Raw genomic sequence first — 25,014 nt, forward strand, 5'->3', positions numbered from 1 at the left:
ATTTAAATACGTATTCTAATTTATTTAATCATATATTAAATTTATTTCAAAATTATCAATATTATTAAATAAATAAATAATTAATTAATTATATAATAATTTACTATTATTAACTAATTAAATATCATTACCTTAAATATTGTCTCCTTAATGAAATATGTCAATTATCTTAGACAGGATGAACTATATTTTTAAAATTTAGTTACTTATATTTTAAATTTTTAATTTAAAAATAATATATAAATTAAAAATAAAATTACAATCCAATATTAAATTATTTGTATTTAAAATTTTATTAAATTATATTTAATAATTTAGTATAATTAATTTTTAAATGGTGATGTTTTAATTATAATTTTAAAATTTAATTCAACTACTACATATAAATTAAAGTAATAATATAATTATATTTTTAATTTTTCTAAAAGTATATAAATTAATTATTTTTATAGTATATTATTATTAATAAAAAAGTAATTTTAATTAAAATTATTTTTGTTTATTTTAAAAGGTACTTTAAAATATGTACAAATTGTTTTTTTTTTTTTTTTTTATTTAAAGCACATAGCAAAGCTCCTATAAAAACAAATCTAAACAGGGATTAAATTTAGGTTGACTAAGATCCACTTCAGACTCTGACCCGACCCACATCCGAAATAATTGAACTTCAGTTAAACATGTTGGGTTCGGGTCGGGTCCGTGTACAACACTATTACATGTCAACTTCGTGGGCCCTACGTATGACAAATTATTCCACGTGGCCACTTTTAAATGGCTATCAGACATATATATTTACGGGAGAAATTTTCATAGCGGAAGGTTCGACTGACGGCGGAGGAGCAATGGCAGCGCGAAAGCGAGCTACGGCGACGACGGCGGCCGCCTCGCCGAAATCTGAGACGGAGAAGACGAAGGCTGAAATTGAGCCGGCGGACTTCACAATTCGTCCTGCTAAACTCCTCACGATTCTCAAATTCACTCTGGTGTTTTCGATCCCGTACTTGTATCTGCTTTTCGCTCGCTACGAAATCGATTACGAGCTCAAGAGACCAATCTTGATCAGTGCGGTGATCAGCATTCTAGGCTTTTTCGTTTCGGTTCGAATGATTCCTGTGGCGTCGAGGTATGTGCTGAGGAGGAATTTGTTTGGGTACGATATTAACAAGAAGGGCACACCTGACGGATCCATAAAAGTGTGAGTTTAATTTGCTTAATTCTCATTATTTTGAGTTTTAATTTTCAGTTCTAACTTAGGAGATGTGTGTACTGTTGAAATTTGAGCTGAATTTTGTGCGCGATTAGAATACTATGGCTAGGGGAACTACTGCTTGCATTATCGATTTTGAATTTGACATTCTGAGATGTGGAATTTTTCACAGTAGAGTTTAATTTTCGAATTTTAGGGTTTCCATTTTATTAAGTTTGCTTTTGATTTATGCAGGCCTGAGTCGTTGGGCATAGTTGTTGGAATAGTTTATCTTGTTGTGACGATCTTGTTTCAATATTTCAACTTGACAGCAGATTCAAATGTAAGTGCTCTTTAATTTGCTCATCTGTATCTGGATCTTTTGTTACGAAACGAAATGCATGATCAAGATAGCCTTTTCGGTGAAATTGTGAGAAGTTATTACCTTATTTAGGTCTTCAATTTATCTATGGAACCAGGGGAAATTTTTAAAAGCCTTTTTAAGGCACTATTTGCGATGACATATACTTTGTTTTTCCTGTAAAAAGTAGTAGTTAAAATCAGTCAGAAGATTTGCTTATATTCTGAAAAAGAGCAATTTCATAACCAGTTAATTTCAATGATGTTATAAAGATATGCTTATGGTGCTGATGGAAATGTATTACTTTACTAGAGTTTCAACAGTAAGGTTTAAATTATTTATTTAGAGAACTCAAGAAGTTATTGGAAGCAGCTGGAGTGGCCTGTGTTACTTTTAGCTGAAAATTACCGGTTTTTTAAAGTTGTTAATAGTAAAAGAGATGAACAGCCTTCAGCTATTTTTAATTAGTTGAAAAATATTGCTTTAGAGATTGCAAACAACGCCTAAATATGGTGTTGGGAGCAGCTACGATGAATTTCATGGTTCCGAGTTCCTCGTTAATATTGTTCGCCTGTTTTGGATTCCTTTCTTGTTCCCACACATGTAAATTTGTGTTTTCAATTTCATGTTGTTGCTAAGCTTTATTAGGTCATATAGTGACTTGATATCTTCTCTCTGAAGTGGCTCGTCGAATACAATGCAGCACTTGCATCTGTTTGCTTCATGACTCTACTTGGATTCATCGATGATGTCCTTGATGTACCTTGGAGAGTGTGAGTCTCGACATCTCATCTGTGCTATTTTCAGACCAATATCTGTGATAGAATTCTTAGCTGTTGTCATGCAATTTTGAAGACAGGAAATTGGTGTTGCCGTCTATTGCTGCTCTTCCATTGTTGATGGCATATGCTGGCCACACAAGTATTGTTATACCAAAGCCTCTTGTTCCATACATTGGACTTGAGATTTTAGATTTAGGTAGTTCACTCGATACTTTGCATATTCTTATCTTTTACTTAAGATTCTGTTATTTTATTTTCTGTAAATAACTATCTGTCGACTATAGGGTGGATATATAAGCTCTACATGTGGTTGTTGGCTATCTTCTGCACGAATTCAATTAACATCCATGCTGGTATCAATGGCCTTGAAGTTGGACAGACAGTTGTTATTTCTTGCGCTGTAAGAATATGTTATTTTACTCAGATTTCGAACCCCAGACTTTTAAAGCTGAATCTGACAGATTGCTGTCGCAGATCCTGATACATAACATCGTGCAAATTGGGGCTTCTACTGATCCCGAATATAAACAAGCACATGCATTCTCCATTTACCTTGTTCAACCTCTGCTTGCCACTTCTTTGGCTTTGCTCTCTTACAATTGGTAGAGATGCTTGCAATCTTTCGATAAGGATTTAAAAATTTCTGCATGCTGATCTGTGTTCCTGTTTCTCATAGGTATCCATCTTCAGTTTTTGTCGGCGACACCTATACTTACTTTGCTGGAATGACCATGGCAGTTGTTGGCATTTTGGGCCATTTTAGGTGTGTTTCTTCGTATTTGAACTCATCATTGATTGGCACCCTAAATACTTTTAGACTATGTTCTGGTGTAGAGTTTTTTATTTAAATGGCAGACACGATTTTGATGATTCAAAAATTACCTAAGATGAGAAAGAGATTCAGAAGTTCTTATATTTGTTAATTCTCATTATTGAATTCAATTTTCCCAATTAAGTAATAGCTTACAGACAGTACTCTAATTAGTTGAATTATTTCATTAGCTCGAACTAACTTTGCTATTCTTATGTTTGTTGAAAAATTTTGGTTGTGAGTTCTTAATGGCTTATTGAATTTATTTTATTTTTCAGCGAAACACTTCTGATATTCTTTGCTCCACAAGTCCTGAATTTCCTGCTTTCGCTCCCTCAGGTTCACTCCTCTCACCCCCACCCCCTCCTCTCTTTCTCTCTCGCACACAGCACTCTTGATCAACAAACAAAAATTTTCGAGAACAGACACAAGCAAAAGCTTATTTATATATATATGTGTGTATGTTAATGTTCATTCCTTTTCCTTCCTGTCAGCTGGCTGGTATTATTCCTTGTCCACGCCATCGACTGCCAAGGTCTGTTGTTCAGTGCTTCTTGGGGCACTTTTGATTAAATTGTTCTTCTCTACTTATGCTAAAATGTTTAAGGACTTGCAGGTTCGACCCCCAGTCTGGCCTGTTAACCGGGACGAATGATGGGACTCTCGTGAACTTATTTCTTAGACAATTTGGTCGCAAGTCAGAGAAGACCCTTTGTATTATGTTGCTAGCTTTCCAGGTAACAAATTCTTTGTCATTTTATATACTGTTCGGTAAAATTATGCTTATAAAGGTGAGCACAAGACTTAAAAATTATAGTAATCCCTTTGTCCACTATTAAGGTAACATTTACTTTTGACGTGAAGTGTAATGAATATTGTATTTTAATATTAGTTAGTAGATATTATTTTTTTGTGTAAAAATCATTTTGTCTTTGCGTTTTAATTTGATGCGATGATATTAAATTAAATAAGTATAAATTGAGGGTAAATGTATACATTGTGTTTGGATGAACGAAAATGACAAATGACACAATGTATGCCTAAAGAGTGGACGGAGGGAGTATTTTTAATATAGAAGTAAAAGTCATATAGGAGTATTTTGAAAATTTAATTAAGGAACGAGTTTAAAATGATAGTGTATAATTTAATGACAGTGGTAAAGTTGTTATTATATGCTGAAGTATGAGTTAATATTGTTTACCGTGCAAGCATAAGTTTCGCAGATAGACTTAAATAAAAAAGTAAGCATAAATTTGACAGACGGTGAGAGTAAATAAGAGCACGATTGTTTGAATGAGTAGTAGTTCAACCAAGATTAGGTATAACATTAATATCTGAACTTTTCAAAACACAAACATGTTGAAATGTTGATATTCAGTTTATTGTTTAAGATATTTGGTAGGTTTAGATTATGATTTGATCTTATCCATTATAGATTAAGGTTTTTTTTTTTTTTTTTTTTTTTTTTTTTTTTTTATATATAATGAATATAACACTATCTCTGTCCAGCGCCAATTTATCCATTTGCATTTGGCGTTATTGTTTTTAATATTAAAAATATTCTTGTATTTGTGTATTTTTTTTTATATAAATGTTATTACATAGTAGAAGTATTTTTGTCATTTTCCCTTCATTTGTACTGCGTTTTGATATAATAATTTATATTCAAAGATTAATATACAAAAATTAAATAGGTAGATTGGCGGTGGAAGGTGGTAGTACAATTTTATAAGTTTTCGTAAAATAATTTCACAAAATGAAGAGATGGCGAAGCGCTTTCGTATTTGGGTTTGCTTTCAATGTGTTATCATCGAATAGTCCATACATATAACTCGTCGTCTGTGCTACAGGCCTTATGCTGCGCGTTCTGTTTCTTGTTGCGATGGTTACTTACAGGATGGTACAAGTAGTCGATCCAACCCTGTCGTCCATCACTACTTATTGATTGTGTGTTGTGGAGTTGTACGAGCAACAAACACGGTCCGACAGAAAATTTGTAAGACTTTTCAGTGAATTTTGTAGCTTCAGAAAATGCTCTTCATCTTCTGAATTATGTAGCTTCTATTGTCCAATTTTGCTTACTTATGTTAACACTTTCTACATTCTTGCTTAGGATGCACTCATCTGGCGGTTTCTTTAGTTTCTACGTTTTTCTTTTCATAAAATATCAAATCAAATATGTCCTTCTATCAAACATGATGCTGTGTTAAGTCATCTCGAACTCAAAAACTCTATTTATACCGTTTTAACTCAAAAAATTGCAGTTGCTACAGTATTTTTACTCCAATTCACAGCTTTATTTTTTACTCCAAAAATAATATTCTTCAAAATATTTCATTTTATATACTCCCTCCGTCCAGCTAGAAAGTATACATGTTTCTATTTTGGACGTCCAATTAAAAGTAAACATTTCATTAAATACCTTACTTTTTTCCACAAATACCCCTACTTTACATCACATCATTACTTTTACACCAAAAAGCAAAGGCAAAAATGTCATTACACTACTTTTAACACCGCACCAAAAATAATTGTATACTTTTTTTGTGGACGGAGGGAGTATTATTTTAAACTATTTTTTATATCTATAATTAATATTATATTTTTAAAAAATATATAAAATAAATAATAAATAAAAGAATTAATATGTAAAAAAAAAAAACAAGCCAATGCTATAAAATGGTGTTGCACTGTAGCAAACACCATCAAAAATATAATTCCATTGGAGTGCAAAAACTCCATGTACGCCGGAATTGCACTGAAAAAGGCTACCCATTGGAGATGGCCTTACAGCAAAGGGAATAGAAAGCTAAGAGCATAGGCAATGACCAAAATAAATAAATAAAATCTCTATATCACACGTGTCCGCCAGGTATGTCCCAGGTAATTTTCCTCCTCTCATTTTGTTTGAGTATCTCAATTTTCTGAAAAATCAAGAAATGCCTTTCAAATTTAACTTCAAACAATGTCTCGATGCGGGTCTTAGAGAGGGAGAGCGAAGATATGAGATCGAAAAATTCATCTATGTTGCCTCTACTTCGCGAGGCCATTCCGAGGTTGAATTGAAATTTTCACCGTTGATTTTTTTATCGTTGCATTATATTTTTTTCGAAGGGTAAAGAGAAATGGTATCGAAAACAAAGAGAAGATTTTTGAATTAAGGCCAATGTATTAGCTGGAATGAGGCAATAAGACTATGGTTATGAACTCTTTAATATTTCATTCGTCCTAATTCAAAATATTTTTTTTACTATTTTTGTCTGTCATACTTAAAAGTATTCATTTTTTTGTTTTTTAATAAAAATAATCGTACACTAATACCAAAATACATTTTAACTTTATTTAAATTATAAGCATACTATTATACATACAAATTATTTATACAAAAAGTTAAAAAATAAAAATGTAAAATTTTTTTACACACCTTCACTAATAATAAAAATCCCAAATGACCAAAGGGACCGATGGAGTATTTTTTTACTATACAATTTTGAGATTTTTTATGAAAGGTTATTACATTTTTATATAAAATTATAATTATTTTATCTACAGAACTAAAATACAGGCACAAAAATAAAGTACAAATTAAACAAACACTTGGCTATATATCTATCGAATGCTTTTCACCTCATAAATTCAACAACCTAAAACAATTAAAATTGTCATAATATACAAGTAAATTTGATTATGGGCTAAAATAGGAGTTGTATATTTATATTTGGATATTTAAATAATAATTGAATATAATATTTTGTAAATTAATAGTAATAATATATTTTTATAAAATAGCGTGGACAATGCATAATATTAAAAAAAAAAAAAAATCTTAAAAAAATACTCAATATAATATTATATTTCCTTTGTTCAAAAATAATGTGTTCTTTTGTCTTATTTGATTGTCTTTGTAAATATATTAGTGTTTTTTCTTTTAATCTTTTTTCTTTTTTTTTTTTTTTATAAATGATATCTTTATAATTAAAAATATTTAGTACAATAATACTCAATAAAACTTTTAAAAACAAAATAAATTAAAAGTTTATATATTTTTTGTTTTATTGTTTGGCATAGTTCTCCTAGTATGTAACTGCAATTAGTATTTGACATTTAAATTTTATTTTTTCCTTCATTATTTTTTCATATAAAATATTATATTAAAATATTATTCAAATCTAAATTATATTTAAAATTAACTTCAAATCATAACCAAACAAAATTTTAAAAATTAAATTTATAAAATATAATATTCCATCATTTCGGAATTAATCAATCTATTTTGCTATTTAACTATATCCGAAATAATATAAAGTATTTGTTTTTTGGTAGTTGTTCTTCTAATAATATAAAAAAGAACTAAACTTTACATTTTACATATTGTTATAAGAATGCAATCAATATAATTTAACTGTCATAAAATATCACATATGTAAATTTATACATTCATCACTTACTTTGCTGGTTTATTTTGATGGCTATTAAGTTCAGCCGAGAATGAACAAAATTACTATATAAAAAAAAGAATAATAACGACTGCAAAATTTTTATGTCACCAAAAAAAAAAAAAAACAAGGATAAACTGTTTTTTAGTTCGGCAAGCCTATCGCAAACTAGTCTCATAAGTAAAAGTTTTTCGTTGTTTTAGTTCTCCAGCGCCGGAGAGGCCGCGTGGCTCGCCGGAAGATAGATATATTCATACGGGATAGAGAAAATAATAATTTCTTGAATCACATCCAAATACATTGTTTAAAATTTTAATAATTCTTGAATATGATATTTTGAATATAATTAAAAATATTTATTTTTTAACAGTTTTTTTATTTTTTTAAAATTTAAATATAATTATAAAAAATCATTTAAAAAAAGGCAAAATCATTAGAAAATACTATATCATCTACAAAATTATGCCAAAAATTTTTAGCAAAATTAATTTATAAAAAAGTTATTCTTTCCGTCTCGGATAATTGTTCATATTAGTATATCAGTGTAGACATGAAGATTTAAGTAAAATATAATTAGTGAATAATTAAAAAATTTATTAATAAAATAATTATAAATAAAATTAAAATAAGTAAATAATTTAATTAAAAATTTAAAATTATAAATAATGAATTTTAAAATATAGTTGAAATATATATTCCCTCCGTTCTATTTTTATATATCCATTTATTTTTTGCACGAATTTTTAAAAATATTAGTATTATATTGGGATAAAATAAAAATAAACGTAAAAAGATTAAATTGTATGATATAAAAATAATGACATCTATATAATATATTATAAATTAGAAAGAAATTTGTAATGTTAGATAAATAATATAATTACTAAAAAAAATAAATACTTTATTAGGAGATGAATCAAAATAAAAAAAATAGATAAATTATTAAGGGACGAACATAATAAATATATTTGAAAAATAGAAAGAGCAAAAATTTATATGAGAATAAATGTAAGAGCGAATATACTATGGTAAGTATACTAATAATTGGAAAGTTTATCCAAAAGTTTTTATTACGTCAAGTGGGCCCACTCGATTTTGGAAACAAAATTAATTTTGGTAGGAAAGGGTTTTAGCCGCCATTAGGGTTTTAGTCTCGTTTTCGAAGTTCCTATATATAAATTTTTATATTTATGTCTTCACTCGATTTTTGATTTAGGGTTTCAAACGGCGCCTCTTTTTGTACTTTCTTTATTTAATTTATTTTTTCATTCCTATTTATAAAAATTGATTTATTTAATAGAAAATTTCGGAGGTATTCGTTGCAAATTTGGAGAGAAATCTTTTGATTCATCGTATTTTTTGAATTCGATTTTATTTCTCTGGATTGGTGATATATTCCGATTTTAATCGATTTAGGATTTGAAATTTGATTTTGGGGATTTGGATAATTTTATTTTGATTTGTGGAAACAATCCTGTTCTTATTTAAATTGATTGATTTTTTATTTTTATTCTTTGTATTTGGAATTCGATTTCGATCAGAAGACAATCGCGGATGGGTTTTTCCGATCCTACGCCTCCGCCGACCATTGCGTCGCCGCCCATGTTCGGCGAGGGCGGCGGATATTGGGCGGCGTTTAGCAGCGAACAGCAGCAGAGCTATCAAAATCAACAATCGAATTCAATTTCCCAATTCGATCAGTTCTATACCTACCATAATCAAAACCCTAATCCCCCTTTCAAGCGATTAAAGCCTTCTGAAAAACCCCCAAATTATTCACAACCGAATCGACCATCGAATCCGCTAACCATTCCTGGAAACAGAGGAACGAGCCACATCTTCTACAAAACCAGGATTTGCGCCAAGTTCATCGAAGGAACTTGCCGGAATGGCGAGCACTGCACGTTCGCGCACGGTCCCGATGATCTTCGCGAACCGCCATCGAATTGGCAGGATTTGGTGAGGGAAATGGAGAAGGATAAGGGCGCCGCCGTCGGTGGTGGTGTCGCCGGCGGCGGTGGCTCCGGCGTCGGCGGGGTGTGGGGGGAGGAGAGGGGTTTGATGCATAGGATGAAGATATGTAAAAAGTATTTCAATGGAGAAGAGTGTCCCTACGGTGATAAGTGTAACTTTTTGCACGAGCGCGGCCCTCAGCCGCCGGCGAAGAAGGTCAGGGTGGATCCGCCGGGGCCGGGGTACGGCGAGAGGGAATCCTCGGCTATAAGTATTGGATTAATGGCGGATCGTGGCGATCCGGTTGGTGCTTGGAAGACGAGGATGTGTAGCAAGTGGGAGATGGGGCAATGCCGGTATGGAGACCGGTGTCATTACGCGCACGGATCGTCAGGTATATATATTGAGTCGATTGATTTTGTTTAGTGTTGCTTTGGATTGTCTTAGTTTTTCGTTGAATGATTCGTGTTAGTATTTTCTCTGTCGATCTTGCAATGATTGTGGGTATAGGTATATATCTATTGATCCGTGTTTAGATGGGAGTTTTGGAATTTTCGAAAATGTTAGGAATAGTAAACATTATATTTAATGTGATATTTTGTGAAAGAAAAGTATATCTATATTGATGTTGATTAATAATGTTAAAAGTTTCGAAAGTATATATATCTATCGATGTTTGGTTTGTGTTTAATGTTGTTTTGGTTTGTTCTAGTTTTTGTCGAATGGTTTCGTGTTTTTCTTTTCTTTGTTGTCGAGCTTGGATCATTAGGTATATATCAAACAATTGATTGTGTTTAACGTTGCTTTGGTTGGTTCTAGTTTTTCGCCAAATTGCATATGTTTGTGGATTTCGACTACTCGACTTGAATTTGATCTATAAGTTTAAAAAAAATTACATCTTTGAAATGAGTTTTGTTTCGATGATGTTTAGTAAGGATGTTTGGTTTGTTCTCAAAGTTTTAACATTTTCGGGTGAGTCTGAGTGCTGTTTTATAAAGCTCTTTTTTGCGTATTGTTGATGTGCATTGTGAAAATGGTATAAATTTTCATTGTTATGTGTTCTTATATTCTTTCTCTACCTAATTTTGTGCGTATATGCATTGATTGCGAAACGAATCGATTTTGTCTGAATGTCATGATCGTTGATCTGATCTGTACCGATACCTTAACAGATCTGATTCTATGCGATGGGCCGGAAATGGGTGTGATCGGCGGCGGCGGTGCGATTTCGAGAAAGGCGGTGGGTTCTGTACACGGTGGAGCTCCGCCGGCGAACATGGCCGTTGGCGACGGAGATGGTGGAGGGGGAGAGGAGAAGAGGTCGAAATGGAAGTTGAATAAGAAGATTAACCGGATCTACGCCGACTGGTTGGATGACGTGTCGCCGCCGCGCGGCCTCCCCGGCACTGCATAGATTTGATCCGGAGAATTTTTTGTGTTTGGCGTGTAATAATTAGGGTAATTTTTTATTTTTGATTCGAAATTTTGATATTTGTATTTGAAATTTATTTGATATTTTACAATAAGGATAATAAAGATTATTTGATATGAAAGAAAATATTGCCTCTTGTGGTTTGAATCTTGGGTTAAACAAATTAATAATAATAATAATATTAATATTAGTATTAGTATTAGTATTAGTATTTGATTTTAAGAATAAAAAATAAAATGTATCAAGCCCAAATTTGATTAGGCTCAAATAATTAGGCCCATTTAAAGATCAAGCCCGAGATTATATATACAAATATGAAAAGCCATTTTTTCATTAGTTTGAAATTATTAGTAGTATTATATAAGAGTTTTGAGAGATTTAATTTTGAATTTTTTAAAATAAAAAATAATTAAATATTTTATATAATATCTTATGAAAAAAATTATTTTAACGTGATGTTTATTTAATAATCACTGTAATGTCAAAATTTTAAAAAATAAAATTATATAATGAATCTTAATTTCATCGGACCGGTTGTTTTATTGTTTTAGAAATATTATTACTAGTTATTAGAAATTTTTAAAATATTTTGAGTGAAATCATTTTCACTAAATTTTAAATAGTTTATGAGAAGAATATGATATATATATTAATTTAAATAATATTTTAATACGATATTTTATAAAATAAAATACTCTATTAGTCCCGTATGAAGAGCACCGTTTGCTTTTTGCACGTAAATTTTTAAATATTAGTATTATATTAATTTATAGTAAAAAAAAATATATATATATATAGTATATTTATAAAAGTTATTTGCCAGTGTAATATATAGAATATTTATTATGTCAGGTAAACAGTACAGTTAATGAACTTGTTTTATCATTGAACGAAAATGATATTTTTTCTTATGGAATGGAGTGAGTAATATATTTTCATTAAAAATTATATAAATAAACTATAAAAGACCAAACAAATCCATTATTACTGACGAATTTAATCAAGCAAACTCATAGACATATAATTACAATCAAATGAATGAAATGGGATACTTAGGTTGTTTACTAGGAAGAAATACTCCCCAATGCTTCTCGACTTCAGGGCTCTTTTGATTCTCGTCGATCACATCGAATATATACGTTTCGATCGGTTTCCCGGGCTTTCTCGGTGTCCCATTTCGTACAAAATTAACCAAATTATTGTTATAAGTTTGCGCATTCTCCATAGAAGTCGCGGTCCCTCCATCACTGGGCCATCCCGTCTCGGTCACAACAATGTCAACATTAGGCCCCCCTGCCGCCCCCGTTGCTACGCTAAATGCATCCACAATAGCACTAAATAAATTCTTATATTCGTATTGCCCGTCCTTTACGACAGGAGCATCAGATCTAAAAAGCGCGTAGTCCAAACTGATATCTTTCGGGTTACTTATATACACGAAGTAGGGATAGACGTTGACGAGAAGAGGCGCTTGATTTTCTTGAAGAAATTGGATTATGGGATTTATGAACGGGGCGAATTTGGGTTTAAAAGCTCCAGCAGAGGGAGGGTAAGAAGTTCTTAAGACAGCTGCGCGTAAGGCAGTGGAAACCGGGACATTATTGTTCAGGGCAGTTTCTCGGAGGGCTTTGTGGATGTTTACCATTGCGGGGCCCACGAACGGGGCGAAACTTCCGGTGCTGGGATCGTATGGGGTTATCTCATTTCCGACTGCAATGTATCTGAAGTTCACTTTGTTAGAATATTGGGCAACGTTGTTTTGCACCCAAGATTTCGCCGCGTTGTAATCGTTGGCGATCGATTGGATGTTCTGATTCCGAACTCCTATTATGACCGAGAAACTGGGCTTTTCTGAAAGAGCTTTAAGAATATCCGTGTTCGGTTCAAATATTCGGATATTTGTAATACCGTTACTTTTGCATAGCTCAAGAACTTCGTTCGGTGAGGGTAAATTGTCGCCAAGAGTACCGTAATTGACTCCTACGATTGCACCTACATGTCACAGATCGAGAAAAGAATATTTTGACATTATTCATCAGCAGCAGTAGCAGTAGATTTTTCAAATAACATTACATAAAATAGTTAATTTATTATTATTTTTTGAAATAATTAATATTTCAAATTTTCGAAAAAACTTTTATATGAATTAAACGTAAATCGGTAAATAGAAAGTTATACGAACATCTTACATGCGAGAAAATAACATGGGACATAAAAAATAGCATAGAGACAATTCTTGCAAAATTCTTCATTGTAATCATTTATGTGATGAAGAATGAAATAATTCAATTTATTTGAATACATATTATATACACTATTGTTTCTCTTTTAATAATTGATATTTTTGGGACATTTGAGTTTATTTAATGTTTACATTTAATATTGAGCCATTGAAAGCATGGAATCTTTCATAATTGTACTAACCAAAAAAAAAAAAAAAATGATTAATGACGTAATTAATGTCAATGGTATTGATAGCAACTTATATTATTTTGATAATTGATTATACTTACTTAAAATTAATTTTACATCAAGGATGTGTTTGTTCGAGGGTTTGGATTTTGAGTTGGGATTTAAATAATAAAATTTTTGAATTTGAATAGTTGTATGATGTGATATAAATAGGTGTTGATGTGATGTTTTGAATGTAAAATTTATTTTTAGTATAATATAAAAAATGAAAAATAAATATTTGATTTAATGTTTTTGGGGGAAAAAAAAAAGGATGAATAGTAAGATTTTGTAAAAATCTTATAACCGAACACACCCTAATAAGAAATGATTTACATATATATATATATATACTTCCTCCGTCCACACACAAAGTAAATATTTATTTTTGGCGCGGTATTTAAAAAATAATAGTATTTTAATTATAGTGGGTAGTTAAAAATAGTATAATGCTTTGCTTTTTTGGTGTAAAAGTAATGATCTTGATGTAAAGTAAAGGTATTTGTGAAAAAAAAGTGAAGTATTTAATTAAATGTTTACATTGTAATTGGATATTCCAAAATTGAAATATGTATATCTTCTGACCGAAAGGAGGGAGTATAATTTATATTTGCCTTTCTTAAAATAATTTCCTATTCAACACTATAATCGGATGGTTAGTGCATTTTGGAAATATTTGGTTTCAATTTAATTTTTTCTTTATTATTGAATCTACAGTTTCTATCTAAATATATTATTTTTTAAAAATAAATATTACATTAAAATAATATTTATAAAATTGAAATAAAAAAACTCAAACCAAACAAACCTAACATTCCGACTGAATAAAGATTACCTTTACGATACAATTTCTTTCAATATGAGGTAAACTATGCAATAAATTTTATACATAATTTTTTTTATATATTTATTCTAAATCAAAATTTGAGATATTTTTTTTCATTAAATTTTCTATAAAATATATATTTTATTTTTTATGTGTTTTTTTTTAAAAAAAATTAATTTGAATTTGATATTAAAATAATATTTAATAAAATATTTTATTTTATTTTATTTTTTCAAGAAACTAATAATCTAAATAGTAAAATTTTAAAAAAAATTGTATAGAAATATTTACTGTATTTAAATATAGTCAATATAACAAGTGAACATGCAAATTATGAATAACTTCTTAAAATAATAAATAAATAAAAAGTTTGTTTAATTTGTATTTATTTAATTTCTTTTTTTTTTTTTCTTTGAAATTTAGTTTGAGAAAAAATAATAATAATACTTCTTCTGTCGTCCTATGTAGATTGCCCCTATTTTTCATTTACGTCCCAAATAATTTATCTTTTTAAAAATATATATATATAATTATATGTTTTAATTACATTATAAATTTTATAATTTATAATTTTCTTAATTATTTAGTTATTTTAATTTATAATTATTTTTATTATACAATAATTATTTTTACTAATACACTTTATAATTATTACTAATTATACTTTATTAAAATTGTCGTATCTATAGTAACATGGACAATTTATCCGGGATGAAGAGAGTATATATTTTTTGTTTATTAAAAATCATATATAATAAATAATAGAAATAGTGATTTCAAATGGAACCCAAACTTTTACGATGGAAATTAAAATGATAAGAGTAAATACGAAGGATTTTTCTTATTATTTGTATTCAATAATTATTTATTCTATTTTAAATATGTTAAATTATACAAATTGTACATGTGATTTTATGAAATTGCGTCAAATCTCCTGTACCTATAACTCTATGTTTAACCCCCTCGGCGATCTTTATTTAACGGTATTTGACTTAAATGTACTCAAACTGCAAATAAATTCTAGAATATCAATTTATAAACTCCTAATATATTCATTTCTCTCATATTTAGTCTGAAAAAATAGTAAATATACTCAAAATTAGTTATTTTTCTCAGGTTTTAAGAATTTGCTTTTACTATTTTTTAAGGATAAATATAAAAAATAAATATATTTGCAATTTTAGGAATTTAGAATTTAAGATTTTAAATTTTTTTTCGCAATTTCGGCGCATTTAGGTAAAATACCGTTTAAATAAGGACTTTCCAGAGGATTTAAACGCAATTTCGTGAAACTAGAAGTAAATTTTGTGCAATTTAACCTTTTAAATATCATAACTAAAATGTATGCTTCATTTCAAAATTAACTTGTACTTTTTAAAAAATATTTTAACATTCATATCATATGTCTCCAAAAAATTAAAAATAAAAATAAAAAAATTATTGCCTATATAGGCTATGTTTAGCCAAATTTTTAAATGGATTGAATTTTTTTATTTTTTTATTTTTTTTTAAGTGTGGTATAAAAAAAATTGTATCAAAAATATAAAATATAATATTATTTTAAATTGAATAGTGTTTGATTTATAACTTTTTATAATTTTTTTTTTTAACTTTTTTACATTTTTACATTTTAAAATATTCTATATTATTATTTTAAAAGAATATCAATTCAAATAGTATTAATAGAACATAGCCATAATTGAAATTATTTTAATAAAATATAAAAATTCAAACCAAAGTCTACCAACCACAAATACTTCTTGGGCCAACGAGTTAGGCTCAATTTGGATTCGCTTTGTAAAGTACTTTTGCTTCTATTTCTTAAAAAAAAAAAAAAAAAAAAAAAAAAAAAAAAGAAGGTATTTATTCATATTTGTATTGACTTCTCTTCGAAAGTTTTTTTAGACTCCAAAGTATTTTTCTGAAAAGCATTTTAGAGGATACTTTGATGAAAAAATTAGAAGCAGTTTTACTATATAAATTACCATTTTAACAATAACAATAACAATAACAATAACAATAATAATAATAATAATAATAATAATAATAATAACAAATTAAATAATAAAAAAATAAAATAAAAATAATTCATTTATATAAAAATTAAAAATAATTTCATTTTAATTATTAACTAATATATTTTATTTTAATTAAATTTAAAATTTATGATTGAAAATATCAAATTTTAAAAATATAAATTTTAATTATATAGTAGATAATTTAATATTTTTAAATGCTAATTTATAAAGTTAAAATAATTTGTAGAATAATATTATTTAAATTTTATTATACTTTTAATTTTCATTTTTCTAAAAAATTAAAAAATGCAAATATAGTTTCTACATAAAATTTAATAGATATATTTTCAATTAGTTTAGATAATTAAATTTTTTAAATATAATTTATAAAATTCTAAATAAATTAGAAAATTTTAATAAACAATACACTACTATTTACATTACTATGTCCTATTTGGTAATTTTAACAATTTAAAAGCACTTTCAACTTTATTATATCCAAATATTTTTTTTTATAAAAAACTGCTTTCATAATTATTCATCCAAACATAAAATAGAATTACTTTTACTTTTGACTTCTACTTCTACTTTTGGCTTCTACTTGTTTTTTTAAGCTAATTCAATCAGATTTTACTTGTGAATCTTACCTTACCAATAGGCCTAAAGTATTGATGAGGTGCTCAATTCATTTATTTAAAATTCAATTAAAATATATATATAGTTTTAAATTTTTGATATTATCCCAAACATCTTACAACCACACATAATTTAACAAATAGTATATCAAACAACCAATTAGATATGTCGTGGAACTATCCTATGCGATCTTTACAAACTTAACGATGTCATCAAGTGCGTTTGAATACGATTTTAAATTAAAATTAATATTATTCACTTCATATTGTAAAAATTAGAAAATAATAATAATAATAATAATAAAACACACCCGAACACAAAGAATTTGGTGACCCAATTTAATCTACGTCTTGAGACGACCAAGTTTAAATCATGGTACTTTCTCGATTCTAACTTAAGCTTCACAATACATCACCTTGTACGATCTTCAATAAAAATATATAATTTTATCTTACAAATTATTATCTATTTAAATGAAAAACACAAATTAGCAGTCAATTTCAAATCGATTTTAAATTACAATAATTTTTTTTGAGAAATATTGTTCACAATTTTATAAAATTACAACTTATGCATTAATTGTTAGTGGCAATTTAATTGTTGACTTTGTCGAAACTTGATTGTACCTACTAAACCTAGCAATAGGTTATATATATAATAAGCCAAAAGTAATAATGTCATTTAAAGCCAATGATTCATCGCATTATTCAAATATATTCAACACATCCATTATCATTGACTAGTGAAAAACTAAAAGTAAAATTGTCGATAAATCCAACGTGGTTTCGAAATTCAGCGAAATTTTTTTCTATATTTTAAAAATTGTATGATACCTTTTTATACTTTTAAAAACATTGCATGAAATTCCACCACCATGAAAACTCCCTTGTACGATGAGAAGAAGATTTTCTATATGTATGTTTTGCATGGCGGTAGGTTTCATGCAATATTTTTCAAAGTATAAGGCGGCGCCATGCAATTTTTTAAAATAAAGTGGGGATTTACGTTGAGTTTTAAAACCACAATGAGATTTCATGCAATATTTTTTAAAGTATAAGGAGACGCAATACAATTTTTAAAGTAAATGAAAAATTTACATTAATTTTTGAAACCACAAGAAAGTTATGAACAATTTTGCCAAAACTAAATACATTTCGATTTGAAATTCCGATATTGATTTACATTTATTTAAATAATATTTTGATATATATTTTTTAGTATGATATCAAGTGTATTTACTTGTAAGATTTTGGTTTTGAATAGTAAGATTTCGAATTAAAATAATTGTTTGATGTGATATAAATATGTATTGATATGATGTTTTGAATGTAAAATTTAATTTTAGCGTAATATAATAAATAAAAAAGTAGATGTTTAATTTGTTATTTTTTAAAAAAAAATAAAAATTGAAATAGTAAAATCGAAAATAAAAGCTCACAAGTAAAATCAGGCTGAATATTATTGTAATAACAAATTCAAACAATTTTTTTTTTTTTCAAACTGACCCAAAAGAAACACTTTTATTAGTAATCTTACTTGCTGAATAGTAAAAATTTTTATTTTTAAATAAAAATCAAACACACCCATTAAAAATACCTAAAATGAAAATTAGTCAAAATTTTCGCTTACATGAACATAAGCAATTAGAATGATAGCAATAAATAATTAAATTTTATATGATCAAATCACTATGATTAATATATGTATATACACACCAAAAGTGATAATTAAATAAATATATGTGAGAAAAAATTAAAGTATATATATACTTACATTTAAAAATATTTCATAATTTTCACTATGATTTTCTTCTTTAAAAAATATTATATTAAAAATGTAATTTTTATTTAATAATTTAACTTGAGATATTAAACTAGCTAAAGTAAAAACACAACTAAATTTCTTAGACAAGTTTAAAACTCGATGGGTTGTATTATAACAATTCCTACATACGTATCACTTTATATATATATATATATATAATAACTTTGATAATCATGATTATAACAAATTATTTATCACAAAAAATAAATAAATAATGCACAAAGGCTAATAGAACGTAATAATATGTGCCCAATTTTCCTACATAATAATATATGTGTAATAACCCCTTTATTTAATTTTATATAAATTTGTGTTGGCAAGAAATTAATAAGTAATTATTGTGGATAAAAGTATGATACACCAATTTTTTATGGTCGAACAAAATTCAAGAAACACAATCATAAACTATGCCATTACATTTACACTTTTGGTAATGACAAACATAGTGACCACTAAGGTATTACTATTATTATTATTATTATTATTATTATTATTATTATTATTGATAAAAATAATTGTAACACATCACATATATTAATTAATTACAAATGAATTTTGTTGGTCGTTACAATGGTGAAATTCATGGGCATAATTATGATGGTTTGATACAAATGTTAAGAATAGAAAATATCATATACGACGTGCCCCTATTTGTATATATCATATATTTTGACAATATATTATTTTTGCATAATAAGCTGATTGTACGATATAATACAATATATAAATCACGCACTACATACTTCTATATAACACAATATATGTTGTATGTCTTGTGATGAAATATTGATTTCTTCAAATTAATGTACTAATTTGATCAAATCAGCATAGTGTTAATTTAATCAAATCAATACCCTAATCGTTTTAGTATATATATATATATATATACTCACACGTACTAGAACTTAGAATGGTGCTTGGTGGCACATATTGATAACATATATTATTGTTGATCTCAACATAATACTTATATATATATATATTCATAAGCAAACTTGTAAATATATTTTATCAATATATAAGCAATATATTATATAATAATTGAAATTATATGCTAGTAAGTCATTTTATAATAATTAAAGTCATATGATGACAATATATATAATAATCAATTACACCCTAATTACTTATATATATATAAAAGAAAAATAAAAACGAAATTTAGAATTTGTGTGATTGTAGTTTAAAATTGATTTGATGTGGAGTGTTGCTTTGAATTTTTATGTATATAATATTTTAATATGATATTTTGTAAAAAAATATATTTTTATTAAAAATCATACGAAATAGTGATCTTTTATTTAAAAATAAAATCAGGTTACACCATCAATCAATGTTCCATTTATATAATTTAATAAAGAATTAAATAAAGTTATGGAGAAAAACAAGGATGGCGATGAGAAGAGCAACAAAGAAATAAAAGGCAAGATAACTTTTATTCTTTGATAAATAAGTATATATGTACATATACATATATATTATAAATTATATTATTTGTCATAAATTTTAATTGATGAGTAATTGATTTTATTGAGTTTTATAAAATACATATACAATTTTCAAATTACGTAAGATAATGATAAATTTTTAATAAATTGTGTGCAGGTACAATGTCATTTATAAAAAATAGTATTCAATAAATTGTAAAAATATGTGATCAACATGTGTGAAATTTTAATGATATAGAAATAAAACAACGACATCCATCACATTAACCATAAAATCAAATTCTCAAAATATTTCAAATAAATGACATAAAATGAAAAACAGTCTTACATGTAAAACAAAAAATTTACAATTTTCTTTTTATATGAATTACATGTGCTCGAATTTAATCATGTAAATTATTGGAATATGTTTATATCTTGCGAACTTGTCATATATCAAGTCGATTAAGCTAATACTACAAGAGAGCATCCATGTAAAGTTTTTCATTTAATTTATAAAATAATAATAATAATAATGCAATTTTTGTTGAAAAATATGAGGCAATAATAAGGCAGAATGAAGAAGAGCTGAGAAAACCTCTTCCCGCAGAGCAAAATATGGTCGATAGTGCTCCAGTATACCCGTATCACTCTCAAAAGTAAAACGACTTATATTTTCTCGAAACAACATCGCAAACCAGAAATTTGGCGAAAATGAAAAGAAGAGTAAAATAGTAGCTCTCTATCTAACAAACTTTTGGGGATTCTATCTGAATATGGGTGATACATCATATTTATTATGATATTATATGAATGGTTAATTCTCAATATTATCTCAAATTTGTATATGGAAATCAAAATTTTAAGATATGACTTATTTGTTTGGTATGGATAGAGTTTTTTTTTTTTTTTTTTTTTAATTTCTTTATCCTACCTGTGAGCTCACCGATTCGGTTCGGCGTCCGATCCGAATTTGTAACTCGGTTCGACACGTAATTATGTGAAATAGATACTCATATTATCTCATATATTTCTCACTCATTATAATTTGATTTTGAGAATAGACTAAACAATTAATCATTATTTGATTTATTGAATTCTCAAAATAAAAATTCCTACTATTTTTAAGTTCAAGAGAGCATTGTGTTGATTTGATCAAATCAACACAATAATTTAAAACAATCAGCATTCAATCACAAAGCAGACAACATAGATTGTATTGATTATTTTGTTATTATTGGATCTATTAGAAGATAAGGAATGTCGTATCGAGCTATTATCGGGAAGGATCGCGTGGGGTGCGCACTCAAGAATGCTTATACGATATTGAACAAAGTGTTTAATAATTACATGAATTTGTATATGGAAGGATGATTTAGTCATGTCCATGACTAAAAGAGGGTTATATAATGTAGTATGAAAAACCACGTATTTTCTAAATACTGTGAGATATTTTGAAAATTATTATTATCAAAAATAAAAATTAATTAAATTAATTTCTCAATAAAACTCTCAAAATTCCGATTACATTAAATATTTAAAGTGAAGAGATTTAATCTCTTAAATTTCAAATTAAAAGTTTTGCAATTTTTCAATTGGCAGCTTTTGAGATTTAAATCTGAAAGGTGCATCTTTTATTTGAATAGACATTTCAAAGTTTATTAAATAAAACTTGTCTTCACAAATTTTGACAGAACAAAAAAATTATGCAAATTCTTGTCTGCAGAATTAATCTGGTGCGCAAATAATTTCTCAATATTTTACTTATTCTTTTTTTCGCCTAAAATTCGAGTGTTGCTTTGTTTTATCTTCGTATGAATTTCGTGTAACCCGGGGCGTTAATAGGGTCGAAATATCATATAAAGACTCAAAGTATATCCAAGATCGTGTATAGCCTGCGAAATTTTATTTCTTTATATTTTCATTCAATTCAGATTATTTATCAAGCAGATTGCTATATAAAAATACGCGTGGTGTGAATCATATATTATACAAGTTGTATAATCTGTTTATTGCATTAAAATCACAATAATGTGTTACATGAAATATATAATATGGCTGTCAAAATATGTACTATATATATTGTATTAACATATGTTATCGAATTATGTATTGTATTGTATTGTATAACCTAATTATTGTGTTAAAATCAATATATTGCACTACATAAAATTATATAATATTGTAGTGTCAAAACATGTGCTATATATTGTACTCCCTCCGTCCCAGACGAAAATATCTATTGAATTTTTTATTGATTGAAAGTATATAAGATGATTTCAATATTTTTATTATTGGTACTTTATGTAAATATATAACGGTATGCTTGTAATTTATGTAAAAATTAATGATATTTTGAAATTAGTGTGTGAAATAAATATGAAATAAATACTTTTGAGTATGACTGACAAAAATGATAAAAATGTATACTTTTAGTTAGGACGGAAGGGTATTAACATGTGCTATCGGATTATATTATTATATTGTGTTATATAATCTCTTTATTATGCTGAAATTATAATATATTATGTTATATAAAATTATGCAATGTACTATAAAAATATGTATTATATATTGTATTAATATAAATAGTTGAATATGTGATTATTATTATTATTATTATTATTATTATTATTATTATTATGGTATTCAACAAAATTGTATGATATGGAACAATATAATGAAATAAATCATTTGTGCAATATCACTATCATATATTTCATCACCATACTAAAAATAAATAAAAGTTATTATTATTATTATTAATATTATTATGGATGACTAAATTCCAAGTGAAAGGGTTTCCAATGAAAGGGTTATAAATTATGCAAGTTTGTAGGGCAATTATACTTCACCCAAATTGCCATTCCTTCCCTACACTAAATACACCATCCAAATAATTTTAACTTCTCTATCAATGATAAATTAATAATTAAATATACATATATATGTCTGTATAAATTTGGTATTTAAAAAAAATATATATATATATTTAATATTTTTTTACAAAAAAAAAAAAAGAAAAAACAAGAGAATAATCATGTGACCTTAATTTTATTTTTGAAAAAACAACAAATAAAAAAATGAATGTTCTATATAAGCTCATATATCAAAATCCAAATTTAGAAATACATAATATTAAAAAAAAAATAAAAATGGCCATTTATGTCGAAAAAAATTAATTATAAGACAATCACACATTGTATTGTGCTAAAATGGAAATTATCTGCATACTAATATATACATATGTATATATATATATATATAATATTCATATGTGCAATTTTATTATTATTATTAAGGTAAATAAGCATAAAATATATTTGTGATACATATTAGTGGGCATAAATCCTATGTTTAAAAAATCAACGCAATATTCTTTATGTTTTATTAAATTTTAATATTTTCTCAACTCATCTTTTTAAACTAACATAGATAAATATATTACTATATGACTGTTTTACCCTGATATTACATATTGTTCAACTATCTTTTTGTTCCATGAAATAACATTATTTTAGTTTTAAAATCCATTAATAAATATATTTAAAATTAAATTAATATTAAAATTATTTAATTTGATAAAATATATTAAATATATATATATATATATTTTATGTAATATCACATCGCCGCCTTCTCGTAGATCAGGTTGCTAATGCGCTTGATGTCGTCAGGGGTGGCCAATCTTCGAAATCACGGGCTATGTAATGCTCAGGATGTTTTCGCTCAGCATCTTTCAATGGCGCTTAACTCCTCCCTTCTCTAATCCATTTTCATATTTTTTTCTTCTTGGCATTCCGTCGGTCTCCCGAAGAAACTTCGATGATTCTTTTTATTAGGTAGTTATTACTGTCTAACGATATTGAATTTTAAAATTCTAAAATTTCTGAATTTTTCGGCCAAAAATTTTGCCGGAGCATAAGCCTTCGACATCAAGGCAATCTCAAATAAAAAATGGGATGAAAATTTTAAAAAGTTTTAAATATATATATATATATCTTCTAAGCATCAATAGGGTCTAAACAAGCGCAAAAAATGTGACTTATGCTAAAAAAATAACACAAGCTATTATATGTACATGAAACATAACACAGGTGTCTGCAATAGATTTTATTCTTATTATTATTATTTTTTTAATCTTTTATTTTTTTTGCTGAGAATGATATATCATGATATATTGTACTAATATTGCTAATTGCAAAATAATAATAATAATAAAATGAAAAATCAGAACATCAATCTCAAATAGAAAAGGTAAAAATTTTTATTTATTTTTTTTCTTTTTTGCTACAAATTAATAATATAATATTAACATTAAAAAAGTTACATGAAAAAAAAATATTAATCCTATTACAAGACTGAGGTAATATTATTTTTTTTAAAGAAAATCGCTATAGATAAGATAAATAAAATATTATATTGCAGAATCATAATACTGTTATTAATATTTCTAAAAAATGAATAAGTATTTATTGAATTCTAAAAAATTTGTTGAATCACATTTGAAAAAAAAAAATCATATTTAAAAATATATTATTTCATATATTCATTTACATTTTATACGATAAATTAAAAATATATGTTGATTAAAATGTCATCATATATACAAATGGATACATTAGCCCTGTTCTTCCATCGTCATTTTTAATAGCAATTTCACAAAAATAATAATACAAAATACAATATATTTTATACAAAAATAAAAAATTCAAAATACTCATTATAAAGTCAAAAAGTCAAATATTCAATTTAATATAATATATTTTATATTTTTCACACAATTTTTTATATCACATATAAAAAATTATTTCATCCAAAAGGTGTCAATTTGTAATAATAAGACAATTTGTGGTTGTTCAACATAATAT

The 25,014-nt window shown here is 26.8% G+C and overlaps 3 protein-coding genes across 3 annotated transcripts; 2 read left to right on the plus strand and 1 right to left on the minus strand.

Moving 5' to 3' along the window:
- Nucleotides 1-818: 818 nt before the first annotated feature.
- Nucleotides 819-5,279, plus strand: LOC127259676 (uncharacterized). Its single transcript, XM_051287194.1, has 11 exons — nucleotides 819-1,195; nucleotides 1,442-1,529; nucleotides 2,229-2,320; nucleotides 2,407-2,525; nucleotides 2,614-2,729; nucleotides 2,804-2,931; nucleotides 3,006-3,092; nucleotides 3,419-3,479; nucleotides 3,635-3,675; nucleotides 3,757-3,877; nucleotides 4,991-5,279. Exons 1-11 carry the CDS (start codon nucleotides 843-845, stop codon nucleotides 5,048-5,050), a joined length of 1,266 nt encoding a protein of 421 aa, XP_051143151.1. The 5' UTR covers nucleotides 819-842; the 3' UTR covers nucleotides 5,051-5,279.
- A 3,503-nt stretch (nucleotides 5,280-8,782) lies between these two features.
- Nucleotides 8,783-11,089, plus strand: LOC127258001 (zinc finger CCCH domain-containing protein 39-like). The gene is made up of 2 exons (XM_051284627.1): nucleotides 8,783-9,923; nucleotides 10,702-11,089. Exons 1-2 carry the CDS (start codon nucleotides 9,131-9,133, stop codon nucleotides 10,941-10,943), a joined length of 1,035 nt encoding a protein of 344 aa, XP_051140584.1. The 5' UTR covers nucleotides 8,783-9,130; the 3' UTR covers nucleotides 10,944-11,089.
- Nucleotides 11,090-11,991: 902 nt separating this feature from the next.
- On the minus strand, nucleotides 11,992-14,227 carry LOC127258567 (glucan endo-1,3-beta-glucosidase-like). Its single transcript, XM_051285456.1, has 2 exons — nucleotides 14,221-14,227; nucleotides 11,992-12,953 (listed from the first exon to the last, which is right to left on the minus strand). Exons 1-2 carry the CDS (start codon nucleotides 14,225-14,227, stop codon nucleotides 11,992-11,994), a joined length of 969 nt encoding a protein of 322 aa, XP_051141413.1.
- Between the last annotated feature and the right edge of the window lie 10,787 nt (nucleotides 14,228-25,014).

The sequence above is a fragment of the Andrographis paniculata genome, unplaced genomic scaffold, assembly GCF_009805555.1.
Source record: "Andrographis paniculata isolate CXL003 unplaced genomic scaffold, ASM980555v1 Contig14END, whole genome shotgun sequence".
NCBI lineage: Eukaryota > Viridiplantae > Streptophyta > Magnoliopsida > Lamiales > Acanthaceae > Andrographis > Andrographis paniculata.